Below are 18255 nucleotides of genomic sequence, written 5' to 3'. Positions count from 1 at the left end.
GCTTTACTATGGTTAATATACATAAATTTTAAGGCAGGCCTCTGGCATAAACTTAGACTATAGAGCACCTTTTTGGGCTTAGTTCCTAGTTCATCACTGAATTTCAAACAATTTAGTATCCTACTGTAGTTTCTTCTGACAAAGTAAGTGAACTAATAAAAATTTTGCAGTTTATTTCTTATTACTGTTATGTACCATTTTCTTGCCATCTTTTGGGCCATATCTTCTCTCTCATATATGGGTAGACACTTGATAAATTTAACTGACTTTCTTTTCAGTATTATATTTCCCTACAATGTGTATATTTTATGGTCAAAATAACATCCTTTATCATCTAAGGAATATATCACAGAAATGATTTACCATCATATTTTATACTAATTTTAGGTTTTTAACCTTGACTTCAAAGCCTAGGATATCTGGGAAACCTCTCCCTACATCTATCTGCTATTTCTCAAATACCCACTTCATTTTGCCTACGCTAGTACGAATTTATCTTCTTGTAACTTAATTCTCGTGCTAATTTTGGTAAGGTTTAGAAACTGACTATGTAAGGCAAGATAACCAGTTTCACTTTCTTACAAACATTAAGTGGATATATATACTCTGACAGAAATCCTATTAGACTATAGCCTTATGAAGAAAACTGACTTCTATATATTTAGAAGTTACCTTTGATAGATCCCTGAAGTTTCCTGGAAGAGTCAGGTCCAACTCTTCTGATTCATAGTTGGTTAACACCCATGGAAACACTGGATACTGGTTCAGATCATTATATGTCCGTCCTAGTAAAGAAAACCAGAAATAAAAATTTGTATATACAAAATACTTATGAAATAGTTTCTGTTCTTATAAGGCATCTACTGAAGAAGAAAAGTCACTTTTATTTATTGAACCATGTCTTTAACTCTGATAACAATGCATTTCAAGTGAATTCACTCAACAATTGTTTTAAAAAGTTACTAGAATTACTATTTATAAGATTGTGATAGAGACTATTGGTTGGTTATTGTAATTGATTCTCCTCTTCCTGTGCTACACCACATTTCTCAGTCTCCCTTCCAAGTAGCTATGGCCATGGGCCTTAGTTCTAATCTACAGAATGTGAGCAAAGTCTCTTCAAGTCTTGGCCCACTGAACCTTCCCGCATGTGCATCTCATCTGTCTTCTGCTGATGTAGAGAATACTGCAACCCTGGAAGCAAAGCCTTGTCAGTCAGAGGCCCTGAAAGTGATTATGGAGGAAGTCACCCTACTGACCTACACACTTGCAGCTTATGTGATGGTATTCTATTATAATGAATATATAGTTAGAAATTTTGAGTACACAAAATTTGTTATGTTAAACTTATATCGAGAATGAATGCAGAGAATCTGCAAGTGGATGAAGTACTCTGAAGCTAGGATGAAAAAGTACAGCGGCAGATGTCAAGCATACATTTTTTCACAAATTTTCTCATGATTTTTTTTTCTGATGTTGTTTCACTTTATTGAAGAACTGCTGGATCTTAGGGTGAGTATGTCTGTTTATTTTTTGGTAGAATGACTTAAATACTTCATATATGATATTGAGGCACAGTGTGAATGTGGAAAGTTTAGGGGAGCAAAGCTGTGATCCTCCTCATAAACTGGAACTGAAAAAACATGATCAGGTGAAATTAAGAGAATGGCTACTAAAGAAACAGGGTCCAAAGAAAACTTTTGTTGAACAAAATTATTTTTTATAAAAATTGTGTTATATCTGATTATTATAATTTTCTAAATTTCCATTAAAATTCACACAAAATAGCTATTTCACTGGTATTTAGTGGTATGAATTTCATCCACTATGCCGTGGTTGCACACACTACATATACTATCACAGTAACATAGATATGCAGATATTATCTTGTTCATCATCAGGAAATTACATTAAATGATATCTGCTCTTATAACAGTTGGTAAACATAACTGTGAAATAGAAAAAAAAAAAGTAAACTACAATCTGAGTAAGAACCAAAATCTGCAGTTTTAAGTATCAAACCAAGTTAATTAATTGACTTGAAAAACATTTTATTGATGACTATTTTATCTGTTTATTAGATGAAGCTCTGCATTTTACAACTAAACTGCATATTGCTTTAAATGTATAAACTGCTGTGGGTATGTAATACAGACGTGGGTAATGGCGGCAGAATGTTGCTTCCACTTTGCATTTACTGGGATGAGGTTACAGTTAGGTTAGGGCTTCCCCTGTGTTGCCCCACCACAGTTCTTAGACAGATCTCTATTATGCCTGATACATGTCACTGTTTACTTCTTTGCCTCTCCACTAGTCTGTAAACTCATGAATGTCAGGGCTGGATTGTTGTTTTTTTTTTTTTTAAATCTCTGTGTGTTGGCACATACCATCTGCCCAATAAATGTTTGTTGACAGAATGTGAATGCATGTGATAAAAATGGAATATAATGACCCAAATTTCAAACGATGAACAAATATAAGCTAAGTAAAGGAAAACTGCAGAACATTATGTTTAGAAGATGAGGATTATGCAAAGGCATAGAAGTGTATATGAGAGAGAATGATATTGTGAATGTGTACATTAAACTAGAAGAAAATGTCTGCAGCCAGGTCGCTCAACCAATCAATGAACCTGCTTTGTGTTTACAGTCTGTGGTGAAGAATAATACTGATAAGATTAAACAAGAGTTTGGAGCAATATTAAAGTCTTCTGTACATGACAATGATCTGCTAAAACAGTACCAATATTGTAAAATAAAACTTGTAAAATTCTAAACTTGAAAATTTATTACCGGCAGTTCATATGTATGCTAACCTGTGGCACCTGATTACTCTCAGTATTTTTTGTATGTATATATACAAAGAGTACAGATTGGCTAGACAGAGCTAATGGGATCCTAAATGGTCCATTGCAGAGTTTAGGGCTCTTCCATTTTCTGGAGAACAGTTCTATTTAAAAATCTGTAGATTTTAATGAAAAGCAAGTCTTCCAGTGTGTATTTTTTAAATAGAATAATGCTTAAGCTACCTATCTATATATAACATATATTACTTAAATAAATCAACTGATAGATAAAAATCAGACCATAATTGTTAATTTCTGATAGTTTTATAATTTACATATTACGAAAAACTGTTAAAATAAATAAAAAACAAATTTACATAACAGTATTTAAATGTACTGTATAAATGCAAACAGCATAAAAATAGAGACCATATTTGAAGACACTAGCCTTTTAATAGAAATGACTTTCTAAGAAAGAAAAATATACTACTTGAGGGTAGAGGGAAGGAGAAAGGTGAGAAAACAAAAACTACCTATTGGGTATTATTTTTATCAACTGGGTGATGAAGTAATCTGTACACCAAACACCTGTGACATGTAATTTACCCCATCACAAATCTGCACATGGAACCTAAAATAAAAGTTAAAAAAGATATAATGCTATTTTTGGAAAAAATGCAAAGAAAAAGTGCATTATTTAAAAATGCACATACACGTATACACAAACAGATTGATGCCAATAGCCATACTTCATGGCTATTCATCTGTCCTGTATTTTTTTTTGTAATTCACTTTCAATGATCTTTGAGAGGTCCTTCAAAAATAAGTGCTAAGGAAATTTTAGTAATTTTCAAATTAGTAGAGACTTATAGTACCATTTTAATTCAAATAAATATAATAAACTTTATAAATAAATATAACAATGCTTGTTTTTAATAAAAATTTCCACATAAAAGCCTTGCAAAATGGACGGTCATATATATTTGATTTAATTTAAAAATGTACAATGTATTTAAAGTCACACAGAAAAAAAAGGAATGATTAAGTGGCATTTTGGGGTTTTGCATTGTTATGGTTTAATAATGAATTAGCATTACTCCTTTAATTATTTTACTGAACACCTTTGTGAAATGAAACAAAATACTGTTCATTAAATCATCCAAAAAGTGAGGTATTTCCAAAGTAATACTTGTTAGGTTCTGGCATACCTAGATATTTATTTACTAATTGTTTTGTTTTTGTCTTTAGGATAGTTGATATTTAGTAAATACGCTGGTACTATAATTGGTAGGGTCCTTTCCTTTTCCAGCAGTGGTAAGTAAATATGTATACTTGTGTGTGTGTATATATATGTGTGTGTGTGTGTATATATGTATATATATATACTTTATTTTGCTATGCTTATAAGAATTTATCTTAGAAGATGAATATTAAATATTGCAAGCCTATGACACTAATCTACTGAAATAATAAAAATGAAACACAGTAAATGAGATCTCAGAAATATGTTACTTCATTTAAAAAAAAACTTTTTAATTAAACCATCCAATTTAATGTTTTTATATGGCACTTTGATTTTGAAGGTAAAGTGATCTAGAGACAGCTGACAAAGAAATTATAACTGCAATTCCTTGGTGAAAATGTTAATGACAGCAAAATATTGTTTAATTAGATGATTGCAGCATCTGGATTAACACTCTTTAAGAGCGATGTTCCTGTGCTTGTCTGCTTCTTCACACTTTACAGACATTTTGTCATCTCTAGGTCATTAGGAAAGAATTTTTAATGATTTTTCTAGAAGCAAGCAGTTCAAGTTACATCTAATTAGATGACAATAATAAGCTCAACACATGCAGTAGCTAAATATATACATAATTAACCAGGGAGGGCTTGTTCATCACAGAGTAAAAAAGTGGAAAATGCTAAACAGGAGAAAAAGGTTGGGGTTAGAGAAGTCGTGCTGAATTTATTAGCTGATCATATGAAAAACAACTCAAAATCCTTAAAAATAATTATCCAGTCTAACAGGGGATCATTTACACAAAGCTATGTTAGCAGTCGCTCTCCTATTTTTTAAAATGCAAGAACGCCAGATTTTAACATCTTTTCCATAATATTATCCAACAAGGTGTAAAATAAGGCATAGGTTGTATCTTTCAGAACACGAACAGAAATCAGGTCAACCTGGGAACTGTAGGTTGAAACCACATTTTTAGCAGAACTCTAAGTATAACTAAGATTATTTTACATAATCATCTAAAATTTAATGTTCTTTGAAAAAGAAAAACAAGTGTTTCAAAAATGGTTAAATAATTTATGTCATATTTCTTATTTGGAGTCTCGTGTAGTTTTAAAAGTCAGGCCTTCAAAGAGTGGTTAGTGAAATGGAAAAAGTGAAATGGAAAACAAACCTGTATATATTACGGGTTCCCGATGATACACCACACATATAGAAAGAAAAACAGAAAAATCAGCCAAATGTCAACTGTCATATTTATGGTTAGACTTCCGAGTGGTTTAATTCTTAAAATTATCCTTTTTCATATTCGCAATTTTCTATAATGAACATTCATTTAATTTATAAATAGAATAAAACAAAACCTAAGAACACATTTATGGAATTTTAGATGTCTTTTAAATATGTTTCCTGAATATTTTACAAGCTTCTTTTACTATGTAAAGTATCTTTACAAAACTTACTTAGAGTAAAATGTGTTTGTTTATAGCAATTATGCATATGTACACATACCACAGGAAGGTGTAAAAAGTCTGCATAATTCATTAATACTATGATACTGAGACCATGTGTTTTATACAGAGTCTTATTAAGAAATCTAGAGTCTTATTTAGAAATCCAGAAAGGAGAAAAGTGAAATTGGTCAAGTATGAGAGACCTTAAGAAATGGGTCATAAAATGTACTTTATATTTCATACTAAAATAATATTTTTGGGAAAAAAGAGAAATCTGAGAGTGTAAGACAGTAACCAGTAATGTAGAGTCCAGTACTGTTTTAAGCTAAGTCTTAGAAATATTTATAGAATATTTGTGGAAAATATTTATAGAAAATAAGAAATTTATTAGGTCACATTGACCTATATTTTTAAACATGTGAAGCCAGAAAAGATTGTTTTATCTTCTCAACCAGATTCCAATTCTGTAACACTTCTTTTTAATCCAAGAGGTTTAAAGAATATCTCATCCAGTAATTCTAGTGAATTTACATAATAGATCACAAAATCCTACAAATATTTACAAAGAATAAATATTAAGTAACTTTAATTTCATGGGTATTCACCAAGCACAACTTTTTTTCTCATTGGAAAGATAAAATGCACATAAAATGCTAAGGATACCCTATCATAAGGTTAACATGTATGATACTGACAGTGCTATATGAAAATTAATGAATTATTTTTAGGTAGGTCTTTTAAAGAATATAGATACAGGGCAGTAATTCTCAAAGTGTGGTTCCCAGATCAATGGCATCAGCATCAAATGGGGACTTCTTAGAAATGCAGATTTTTAAGGCTCAATCCAAGCCTATTGAATCAGAATTTATGGGGGTGGGACCCAAAGATCTGTGTTTTAGCAATCCTGCTTCGGATACACTGAAGTCTGAGAACTGCTAGTATGGTGGATGCTGGGGGCATTGATGGCCGGTGGTGGTCAGCTATGTCCATCTCCAAGAATCACTATCATTAGAAGAAAGCCCCCAATATGAAGTCATGTCTTTCCCAGAAGTCTGCATCCAATGACTGCAGAGTGGAGGTATTGAAGGCCTGGCTCCCTTCCCTTAAGCCAAGACAATTTTGAAGGGTTACCCCAGCCCCAGGGACCCCATGGGATCTACTGAAGCCTTTGTCACAACTGCACTGCAGTGTGAATCCTCCTTCTGCCCAGCTTTAATTACTTCACTCCCCCACAGATGTTGATCCCAAGGCCTTTTCCAATAAACATCTTCAAGCAAATCTCTGTCTCAGAGTCTCTTTCTCTTGATCTAAAACTTAACTGAAAAGAGTGCTACCTTCTACATTAAAGATAATAATTCCAGGTCCAGATCTAGTGCTAGAATATCAGTATCCACAAAAGTTATGACAGTAAATAAACTTCAAAGGGTTAATTTGATGAAATGTAAAAGAAAATGAGAAAATTGTTTTCAATAATTATTTAGGTTTTAAAAGTAGTTAATAAGTTAAGGCTGGTGGTAGGGGTGAAATTGTGTGGTACCGTGAATATCCTGAAAGAGTACAATGTGGTATCTGAATGAAGACTCTGGAGCTAAACTGTCTAGGTTTGAATCCCAACTTTGTCACTTATTAGCTCTATGACTTGGGTAAGTTATTTAACTACTCTCTCCCTCATTTCTTTGTAAAATGGGAATAAGAACAGAACCTAACTCAAGGGGCTACCATGAGGATTAAATCAGCACATACATATAAAGCCCTTAGAACAATGTTTGGCACACTGCAAATCATTCAACAGTCATGAACTATTATTTACTATTTTTTTCTGAGTTTTTATTATTAACAAGGAATTATTTCAAAAGGAAAAATGAAACAAATGAAAAAGTAATAAAAATACTATTATTTATTTTTTCTAAATCTTGATATCAAATACAAATTAATGTTTAAAAAATGTTATTACAAAATATAAGCCAACCACTTCTTGGCTTTAGATTACCTAAGAAACTACAATTTGTCGAAAAGAAGAATAATATCCTATCTAGAAATGATAAATCTTAAGTTTCAATCAATCCACTGAAATAAATATTTCCTGAACACTAACTGTATCCCTAAAACAGCATTATAAAGTAATATGATTATTTTTAGGACCCATGTTCATTAAAGTGATACCGGCACAACTTAACATCTTTAGAGCATCCTTTATTTTAGGATCCTAAGAGAACTCTGAAAGGTGATTTGATGAGAAGAGATGGATGGATACACCCTGTCCACCAATCAGGAAAACAGGCAAATCTAATAGCTGCACTAACAAGTATTCAATCATGGCATTAGTGAAGCTTCTCTAACAAAACCATCACCGATGTCTTGAATGCTGGTGCTCTGTTTAAACTGGCACTTCTATTTAAAATTTCAGGATAATGGCAAAGGAAGAATTAAATTAATAGGAATATATCCAGGGAGAGTACCTCAGGATATTCATATTCATGTATTTTTTCAATTGTCATTCTACTTATTAGGGTTTATTTTGCGTGGATAGTCATCTTCATCTGACAAAATCCTTGAAGAGTTCATTTAAAGCTCATGTTTTCCAAGAAGGTTTCCTCAAGTAGATTATTTCATATTAATATCTCACTTCTCTAAAGTTTTATTACACTGAATGGCACTTAATCTTGTGCTTTCTTGTATGTTTTAAATGTTTTATATGCAAATCTTGTTTGAATAATTAGATCTTAAACGGCTAATGCAATTGTGCTCAAACTTTCTGTATCAGAACCAAGTAGAGGGCTTGCTGAAAGGCAGGTTGCCTGCTTCTGATTGAGTAGGTTTGAGGAGGAGTCTGCAGATCAGCATCTCTAACGAGCCTCCAAGATAATAATGCTGGTCAGAGGACTACAGTTTGATAACCATGGAACTAGAGCAAATTACAGTGAAACTTTATTTGTATAATGATATTGTACAAAAGTATCATTTATTCTCTTTTTGCCATGCCTGCTGCCACCACTCTCATCCAACATCTTCACCTCACATTTTCTCCTTGGAATGCCCTCTGACTACTTTCTAGTGAATTCTTACTCATATTTCAATTCAAAATTTACATGTCACCTATGGGAAACTTTTTCTGATCTCTTAGTTATAAATAATGCCTTCTAGGTTTGACTACCTCAAATAGCTTCGTATATACTCTCATTATAATACTTTTTATACATTATAACATTGTAGACAATTTTATACATTCTAATACTTCTTAGTGGAATTACTGGTATACATGTCTGTTTCCTCACTGTATTCTGATCTCTTCAAAGGCAGAAACCATACTTTATTTGCTTCTGTAGTCAGAGTAAAATAGAATATGTGGTACACAGTAAATATCCAGTAACGATTTACTATTACTACTGTAATACTATTGCTACTGTAATACTACTGTAATACTATTACTACTGTAATACTACTGTAATACTATTACTACTGTAATACTAATGTAATACTATTACTACTGTAATACTATTACTACTGTGATACTACTGTAATACTATTACTACTGTAATACTAATGTAATACTATTACTACTGTAATACTATTACTACTGTAATACTACTGTAATACTATTACTACTGTAATACTGTAATACTATTACTACTGTAATACTACTGTAATACTATTACTACTGTAATACTGTAATACTATTACTACTGTAATACTACTGGAATGTAATAACATTAGTGTAATAGCACTAATGTTAAGGAATCTCCATTTTGATTTATGCCATACATAATTATCAGTTTAATTTTCCTAAAACTCCACATTACATTCCCTTCTATTCCAAAACTATACTGACTCCTGAAAGTCTCTTTATAATCTAGCTCTTATCTAAGGCTCCAATATTATCTATAATTCTCTGCTCCAGACAAGGTATGATAATCCTGTCCACTGAATATGGCACACATATACAACCGGCAGAAATTTGTGAAGCTCTTCTCTTTTTTTCTCCGCAAACACATTTTAAAATACCTCCCCTCTGCTGAGCTCTTGCAGCATTCACTATAGCGATGATTCAGCATTTAATATCAACTGTCTTAAAACGCTCTCTTATTTATGTGTATTTCACTTACTCACCTAGACTGAGTGTTCTATGTTCCTAGTACCTACTCTTCATTTTTATCCTATTGCTTACATTAGTCAGGCTTTAGTGTTTAGTTATAATAATTGCAAAGGAAGTACCCAGTAATTTTTGAAAAAATCAGTGGCGGCCGGGCGTGGTGGCTCAAGCCTGTAATCCCAGCACTTTGGGAGGCCGAGGCGGGTGGATCACAAGGTCAAGAGATCGAGACCATCCTGGTCAACATGGTGAAACCCCGTCTCTACTAAAAAAATACAAAAAATTAGCTGGGCATAGTGGCGCGTGCCTGTAATGCCAGCTACTCAGGAGGCTGAGGCAGGAGAATTGCCTGAACCCAGGAGGCGGAGGTTGTGGTGAGCCGAGATCGCGCCATTGCACTCCAGCCTGGGTAACAAGAGCGAAACTCCGTCTCAAAAAAAAAAAAAAAAAAAAAAAAAAAAAAAAAAAAAAAAAATCAGTGGCCTATATAATCTTTATGTTATAAATAAAACAGACTTCAACGATTCAAAAAAGAGTAGAAAGATGCATTTAAATTCCCCTCACAGTCTGCATGCTCTGGCTCAGAAACCCAAAGATCATCCCAAATAGAAAAAAGTGTATTAGGCTCTATACTGCTCAGGTGCAACTTTAAGAAGAGATGACAATGTTACCTCTATCCAGAGTTAGACACAGCAGCCTTTCCAGAGGTGGACAAAGAAAGACTCCCAGAAAGCAACAGGCATGAGGTGGGTGGTAGTTATAGGTGGTACTGTACCACACTGTGGGAAACTGACCTGACATGAGTAAAATGCAGTGGGAAGGGATGGAGACTAGAAGAGACCTTTAAAACAATGAACTAGAAAACATTCCATCCAGAGGCTGGAGAAAATCTCATTTTAGAATAGAAAAACCATTTAATATGAAAGCCTGTGAAATTGGAAACTGAACTGAAAGTGAGGTTTATCACCCTGCCCTCCAGTTTTATATCCAACAGCTCCTATTAGCTAGCACAGCCAAGGGAAAAAATCATTAAGTCCATCTAATGGTAGACACTGGGTCTCGATAGGTCTCTCAAAAGCAGATAATATAAAAACCTAATACAGGGAAGATGAAAAATATTACACAAGAATGTACAGAGAACATCATCCTGAAAAATCAGGTGAGGATCTGTATAGCTAAAAATAATACACTGCACAAATACATAATTTCAATAGTTTGAAATCTGTCTCAATTTGCAAAAAGACATAGACCCCAGAGTATAAAGTTAATAATAATCTGGATTCTGGCTAGTAATTTATATTTACAAAGATAAGCAATGAATGAGAAAGAAAACTGAGTTGAAGTTTTTGTCTTACTTAGGTATGATTTTAAAATGTTAATTCATTTTTGAGTTCATATTAAGAAACATATAGTTTATAAGACTTTTAAAAATATAAATCTCTAGGAGAATTGATAACAAGATTTTTACATTTTAAATCACTATAGTAGTGAGCAAAAAAGTATTCATATGGCCAGAGAACAAACAATATCAAAAGCAAGGAAAAATTAAAAAATAATAGTATTAAACAAGATGATATAAGACCAAACATACCAGTTATTACATCAGCTGTAAACCTATTAAATATTGCTACTAAAAGATTAAAAGTTCAAGATAAAGTTAAAAGTTAAAATTCAACTTATGCTCCAAGATAGAAAGCTGGCGATCTGGGCTTCCATTCCTCTTCTCTTTGGTGTTGAAAGACAAGTTCTTTCTGTGACACCATGTATTTACTTAAACATGCTAATGAAATTAAGTTCTTTACATTTCAGATGTTTAAATTCATTCTATTGATAAATAAAGTGCTAATCAAATAGTATAACACATTTTTTAATCTTTGAGGGGGTAAACAGGTTTGTTCAAGATACATATTATGTGTGTATACTATGCATATGAATAAATGCATGCATATATGAACAAATATACACAAATGTATTGGGATTAAAATGAAAAAGCATTTTAATATATCAAATAGCTTTATTCCATTTTGTGGACAAATCAATTTTTCTTATCTATTTAACACATACCTATATTACCCATATTCACACTTATGTATGATAGATTAGAGTAATATTACAGTTATATTTTTTAAGTGATGATTCAGAGATGAACACTGCTCTAAATACACAGTTGTGAGCATTCATTCATAACAAAACAATAATTATGGTAAGCATATTTATTTATGTTGGTTATTTAAATTCATCTAATTGCAAAAACTTTCAGTAGAGCCTGGTAAACTCTTTGTAATTCAACCTGAGTAAGGGCTTTTGGAGCTTAACTTAAGAAAAAAGATGAAGTACTTAAATCTCATAGACATGTTTAACCACCGACAACCACTGATTTAGCAGAAAACAAAGCCACTACCTTCTTTTGATTTACAAGCATGATACTGTCGAGGTTGATGGCAGTTACTCATAATTTAGAAAATGCAATCTGATTTTGTACTTTTATTTGAAGATTTTAAGAAAAAAGACGCTGTAACCTAATCATGCCATAATCCAGGTGACATCTGTACTAGGCAGAATCCTGTTGTTATTCTCCTGTCTAGCTGCTATCGCTGAGAATGACAAAGTAGTGAAATTACTTTTCCCATTATTATTTCCAGACACTCTGGCAATGGTTTGTTGACTCTAATAAACCTTCAGACAAAGCTGTCAGCAAAGGAAATGGCAGAAGGAGAGCAAGAAAAAGACTCTTCAACAATAAATGCATCTAAAAGTTTGGTATGAGCTTGTACAGTTTCTGATAAAATTTAATGTGAGTGCTTCAAAATTTACTCTAATGCTGCATTTGAATTTCAAAGAGAAAAAATGTATTATATCAGGCCACAATACCATGATTTTGATGAACATAAACATATTATTAGATTAAAGAATGAGACATCTTACCTGCAATAGTATTAAGAAACATCAAATATTCGAAGTTTGAAATTTCCCTTCTTTGCCAGCGCTGAGTCATATTGGAAGATTTATAAAGCTGTCGAGGAGTGGCCAATGATATCCTCCTAGCAAATAAGCACACCGTAACAAACACAGTCTCTTTAATTCATAGTTTTAAAAAATCTAATATTAACTAATATATTGGTTTGATACTCAATTTTAAATAATTTATGGTTTATCCTTCTTAGTTGAATTAGAAAATACATTTTAATTGTAGAAATTAGCAATATTTGAGAATTCTATTATAGAGAAGATGCACTTAAATACTCAGGATAAAATAATCTGAAAGCAATCTTATTTGTAAAAACAGCTGCAAACGAGTATTTTACAAATCAACAAGAAAAAAAAAGTAAAACTATACTCAAGATAAACCAAGTAGCTTTTAATCAATACAGCAAATCTGCTCCATGTTAACTAGGTAGGTAGGTAGGTAGTTGGGTACCTGCTTACATGCATTTGACTTAATGTCAATGAACTTCTTAGACTTGCCTTCATATACAGAGTGTGCACACACGCACAGCCTCTGCCCGTACAGTATATAACCCTGCAATGATGTAAAATATAAACAACTGGGAACTTTGAAAAATGCATGGGTCCAGAAAAAGAAGGGACATAAGAACAGCCTAAAGGAATAAACCATGATAATTGGTGCAAATTATGAAACTTCCCAGGTTCAGTGTGTTCATTTAATAATAATGAAAGCGGTTGTATTTAGAAAAGTATGACAAAGCTATTGGGTTTTTAAACTGATTGACAGAGGTTCTCAAACTTTTTCAATTCATGGCACCTTTAGTAACTCCATAATTTTTCATAGTGCTCCTTGGCCAAGAGAAATATCTTATAGTTCTGTTTATTAGGTAGTTAGCTCTAAACAACTCAATAAATATTTAACATCTTAACAACTTAGTAGCTATTATAATACTCATAAACTTAAAGAGAATTATTTATATTTCATTCTCAAATAACCACATTTACTAATGGGGTGTGTATGCCTGTTGGACACTGCACAGCTTCTGAAACCTTGGAATCAGATCTGACACCACCATATTCATTTCCTGTTCCACACTGATTTTTTATGTGGTTCTTGTTTTTGAAGACAGTAACCACCAAATACCAGTTTCACAGAGGTGTCACTGAAAATAATTAAGCCCTATCTAATCATTCTAAGTCAAAACTTGGAACTAACTCAAGCATATATTTGTGTGGTATCTGACAAATGTTGCTGTTTTTCCCTTAAAAAAATTAAAAATACCCTGCAGCACACCTGGGAATTCACTGATATCTCAGTACTCCTTGGTGTTCAGTTTGAGTACAGAGTTAAGGCTATTTCTGTTACTAATGGATTATTAACAAATATTTCTATTCACATGGTATCTTAATAGGCATTGTCTTGTACATAGCACAAAAGATTATAAAAATATCTCTTGCAAAGATATTTTCCCCATTTTATGGTAGATAAGAGTATTATTCTGCTTGAGTAGTGTCATTCATTCTTTCAACCAGTATTTACTGAATTCCTACTAAGTGTGAGGCTTGCTTATTGTTACCCAGCTGTGGCAGGTTTAAGCCTAGATGCAGTGTCTCCCCAGTGCCACGTGGTACTTCTAAGGATGCATATCTCAGGAAGTATATAAAACTGAGTCTGTAAGAATATTATTAGGAAACTAAAAATTAGTTGGGCTTTTGGTGGGGGGAAACAAGTCAAGGACAACAAAAGGATGTTTGAAGATAGAATGGCATTATGGATTACAGAGAGACCAAAACTACTGAACCTCTCTTTTGTTTTCAGTTTTCTTATGAAGAATGAACTTCCAGCTGGGCATGGTGGCTCTTGTCTATAATCCCTGCACTTTGCGGGGCTGAGGTGGGTGGATTGCCTGAGTCCAAGAGTTCCAGACCAGCCTGGGCAACATGTTGAAACCCCATCACTACAAAAAATACAAAAATTAGCTGGGTGTGGTGGCACATGTCTATATTCCCAGCTACTTGGAGGGTGAGGTGGGAGGATCTCTTGAGATCAGGGAGGTCAAGACTGCAGTGAGCTGAGATTGCACCATTGCACTCCAGCCTGGGCAACAAAGTGAGACCCTGTCTCACCAAAAAAAAAAATAATAATAAGTTCTGAAAGTCAAAAAGAGACCAAATGTGGTTAAAAGGGAAACAATACTCATAAGAGTTAAGAAATATAATAAAAGAGCTTCTGATTGTTTTAAATGAATTCCAGTCCAGACAAGTCAAAGAATACTGAGAAATTATACATGCCTTACAGAAATCCTTATTAGTAATCTTTTAGGAATCATGGTCATTGAGAAAGATGCCAGAAGACAGGAGATTATTCTTAAAAAGGAAAAAGTTAGACCTATTCATAAGTTCTTAATGTCAATTCCTGAGTAAATTCTTGAATTGATGATTAAACAAATAGTATGTAAGCACTTGGGAAAGGAAGTAATGATTATTATGAGTCAGCTTATATTCAATAAGAACAAGTCTTGCAAAACTAACCTCATTTTCTTTGATAGATTAAATGCATTTTTCTTTGACCTGTATTTTATATAAGTGCTTCATTATCTACTAATATCTTAATCTTGTCATTCTACTAACAAATATCCTGAGCATGTGCATACATGCCAATGAATTGGTCTTACACTGTAAGCTTAAGGAGAATAGATAAGTTGCAATACAAGGTAACCTCAGCTGAATAGCACTTAAAAAGCACTGCTGCAATTAGGCACTGTGCTAGGTCCTTAGATTAAAGGATAAATAAAACACAGTCCCTGTCTCTCAAATGTCTGTAGCCTATTTAAGGAAGGATAGACAAAGATTAGTTCTCCTTTCCATCCATACAGTGCTGTGCAATAATTCTCAAGGACATAACAGTCCATGTGATCAACACTGTTTTATCTACCTAAAGCCAATCTCCCTTTGTTCTTTATCAATAGAAGTCCTCTTTTGTTTATGTAGGAGCTGGCAAGGAATCAGAATTTATCTTTTCCATAAATCCCAGGGAATGATTGGGCTAAGCCAACTAATTCATACCTTTTTGGCAGTGATAGTTTTAGGGATGGGAAGGTGAATGAATCTATTCTGGCCAAAGGAACTTGAGATAAAGATTGCTTTAGGCTTCTGAGAAATATATTCCTTCCTAAAACAGAGAAGCTTAAAGAGAAATCCTTTGTGTCTTTTTCCTACTGTAATTCGGTTGTGTGAACATGTGGTATCTGGAGAATCAGTGGTGATTTTGTGAGTACAAAGCCAACAGAGTTCTGACATCATTGAAGCTCTGAACACATTCTGGCAGCACCTTAACTCCAGATCTTTTATATTAAACACACACATCAAAATACCCTATTGTTTAAGCCACTTTCAGTCAGGTATTCTGTTACTTGGAGCCAAAAACAGACAAACTGATATCAGCAATATATATAATTACTATGTTTTCTACTTAGATTAGTATCTTTTAATAATACAAGATCTCAAAATGATTCTTCTAAAATACCAAGATTAAAATCTAGAAAATGTGGTTACAACTATACCATAATTAATGATTATTACCCTCAATAAACTCTAAGGGTTTTATTGCTTTAATGAAGAAGCATTTATATATAGCATTTACAAAAACATTATTTATATGCTATTACATAGCAATTAATCATTTATGTTCTTGAAGCTTTGGGTATGTTTCTTGTAAGATTTTAACAAGCAAGAATGTCTTAATTATATGCTAGCTATGATATGCAATCAAGTTTTTTACTTTCTTATTTACATGTATTAAATAAAAATCTGCCCTAACCATTCTGTCATTCTCAGAACAGCTATTTTCATAACCCTTATCCCTACAAATAACCTTCAGAGCAAGAAAATTCTTTGGTCTCCGAAATAATTATAGTGTTGTAACCACATTTACATTGCTATCATATTGAGACTGAAATAGGTTAAGAAGCCATAGATAATGTGTAATATGATATAATTACCTGGCTTGTGGCAAACCATAGCTGGTCCCTACTCCAACCCGAGGCAAGCTATAGACAACCTTTTTTACTGTTGCTTGATCAGGGAAATTAAACATAACTGAGGCTGTGGTAAGAAGAAAAAAACAGGAAAGTTAGCCATCAACTTTATAAATCATCTTCAGGTGCCTATCACGATTTAATTGTAAACGTAATAAGTCTTCATGGAAAATCAGCTTTCAGTATAACTTTATCCATGAGAAACCTAGGGTTAACATTTCAAACAAATTCACTCTTTTTTTACTTTTTAAAAAGAACTTTTTTTGTTTAAGCTAGAGTATATCGGAAATACAGTGGGAAAAATCAAGACATTATCATGCCATGTGAGTAAATAATATGTAAATATGAGCACATTTTCTTTCAAAATATTTAAGGGAACTTACTTCGGTTTGCCATAAATACTTCCAAAGCAGTGTTTTGTAGAAGGTAACGTCTTGAAAATACAGCTCGTATCTCGCTGAACATCCATTTTCCATGAAGTCCCTCAGTGTATGCAAGAACCTAAAGTAAAAACAGTTTAAAGGGACATGTCAATCAATAAAATACAAATTTAAGACCTACTCTCACAGTATCTTAGTAAAAGTCAGAAAATTAGAAATGAATTCATGGTCTATCACAACATTGTCAATAAGTTGATATTTTGTATTTGCAAACTTTCTGCCCTTCTAAATTGTCTTGGTTGGCTCTTGATGAAGGAGTAGAAAAACTGTATGTTCAAGGAGACCCTGTGACTTAAAACCAAAAATATATTCTCACTTTTGGGTCTTGTATATAATTAACTGGACCAGGTGACCACCTGTGAGACATATATTATTGGCTCTTTCCAGTATCATTTCTCCCCTTTCTTCCTTGCTTAGTGGAAGCCCAGTTATCCCCAAAGTGTCCATATGGTCAACCCCAGGCAATGGATCATGGCTGGTCTAATCCAGGGGTCAGCAGACTTTTCTGTAAAAGGTCATAGAGTAAATATATTTAGGCTTTGCAGGCTAGATGGTCTTACTTGCAACTACTCAGTTTTGCCATTGTAACATCAAAGGAGCCATAGACAACGTGTAAATAAAGGGGTATAGAGGAGTTTCAACAAAATCTTATTTACAGAACGTATGAGCTGGACAGAGTCTGGCTGATGTTATTACCTGCTTCCCCAAATTCCCCTGTAACTTTGCTGGAGGACATTAGGCCAAGCACTGGTTAATGAGATCAAAACCAAAAGCAGTTGAGGATGTTTGAGAAGAGTTGATGAAATGAGTCACATGTAGCTGGCACACCCCTTTGCCCTTCTAGCTTGAATGGAGATGTGACGGCTGAAACTGTAGCAGCAATTGTGTAACTACGACAGGAAGGTTAGTTCTAATATTGAGCTACTGAAACAATGACAGCAACCATCCATATCTAGACTCTGGTTACCATGTATCTAATCTGTATTTGATTAAGCTACTGTCCTCAAGTCTGCAACAAGCACATTCCTTCCTGATACACCAATTTACATTAACAATTCACAGAGGCTTTGTCTACTTGCCTTGGTACACGCTACTGCACTTTGCTTTGGTGGAAATGAAAACAGTTATTGAGTTTTACGTACATTATATTCCTTAAGCTTTGAAAACTAGTTATAAAGTTCCTTTTTACATTTCCTTTCTCTAGGAAATATATATGTGTATAATCTTTTGGACTTTAATTTTTGAAAATCCCATTTTGTAACCCTT

The 18255-nt window shown here is 33.3% G+C and overlaps 1 protein-coding gene across 11 annotated transcripts in view; it reads right to left on the bottom strand.

Annotated features, from left to right (window-relative positions):
* Positions 1–18255, bottom strand: part of NBEA (neurobeachin) — a 743003-nt gene that overhangs the window by 102860 nt on the left and 621888 nt on the right. For 10 of the 11 annotated variants that reach the window (XM_012465562.2, XM_064361756.1, XM_064361759.1 and 7 more), the window contains 4 exons: positions 16933–17050; positions 16514–16616; positions 12492–12607; positions 673–785 (listed from right to left, as the gene is read on the bottom strand). In XM_012465562.2, coding sequence (XP_012320985.2) covers positions 673–785; positions 12492–12607; positions 16514–16616; positions 16933–17050 — 450 coding nt within the window. Of the gene's footprint in view, positions 1–672; positions 786–12491; positions 12608–16513; positions 16617–16932; positions 17053–18255 lie in introns of those variants that run through there. The other variant, XM_064361764.1, reaches the window with a different exon arrangement.

This window comes from Aotus nancymaae, unplaced genomic scaffold, assembly GCF_030222135.1.
Source record: "Aotus nancymaae isolate 86718 unplaced genomic scaffold, 86718_ANA_hifiasm-v0.15.2.pri h1tg000043l, whole genome shotgun sequence".
NCBI classification, from domain to species: Eukaryota; Metazoa; Chordata; class Mammalia; order Primates; family Aotidae; genus Aotus; species Aotus nancymaae.
This window is presented reverse-complemented; position numbering and strand designations above follow the sequence as displayed.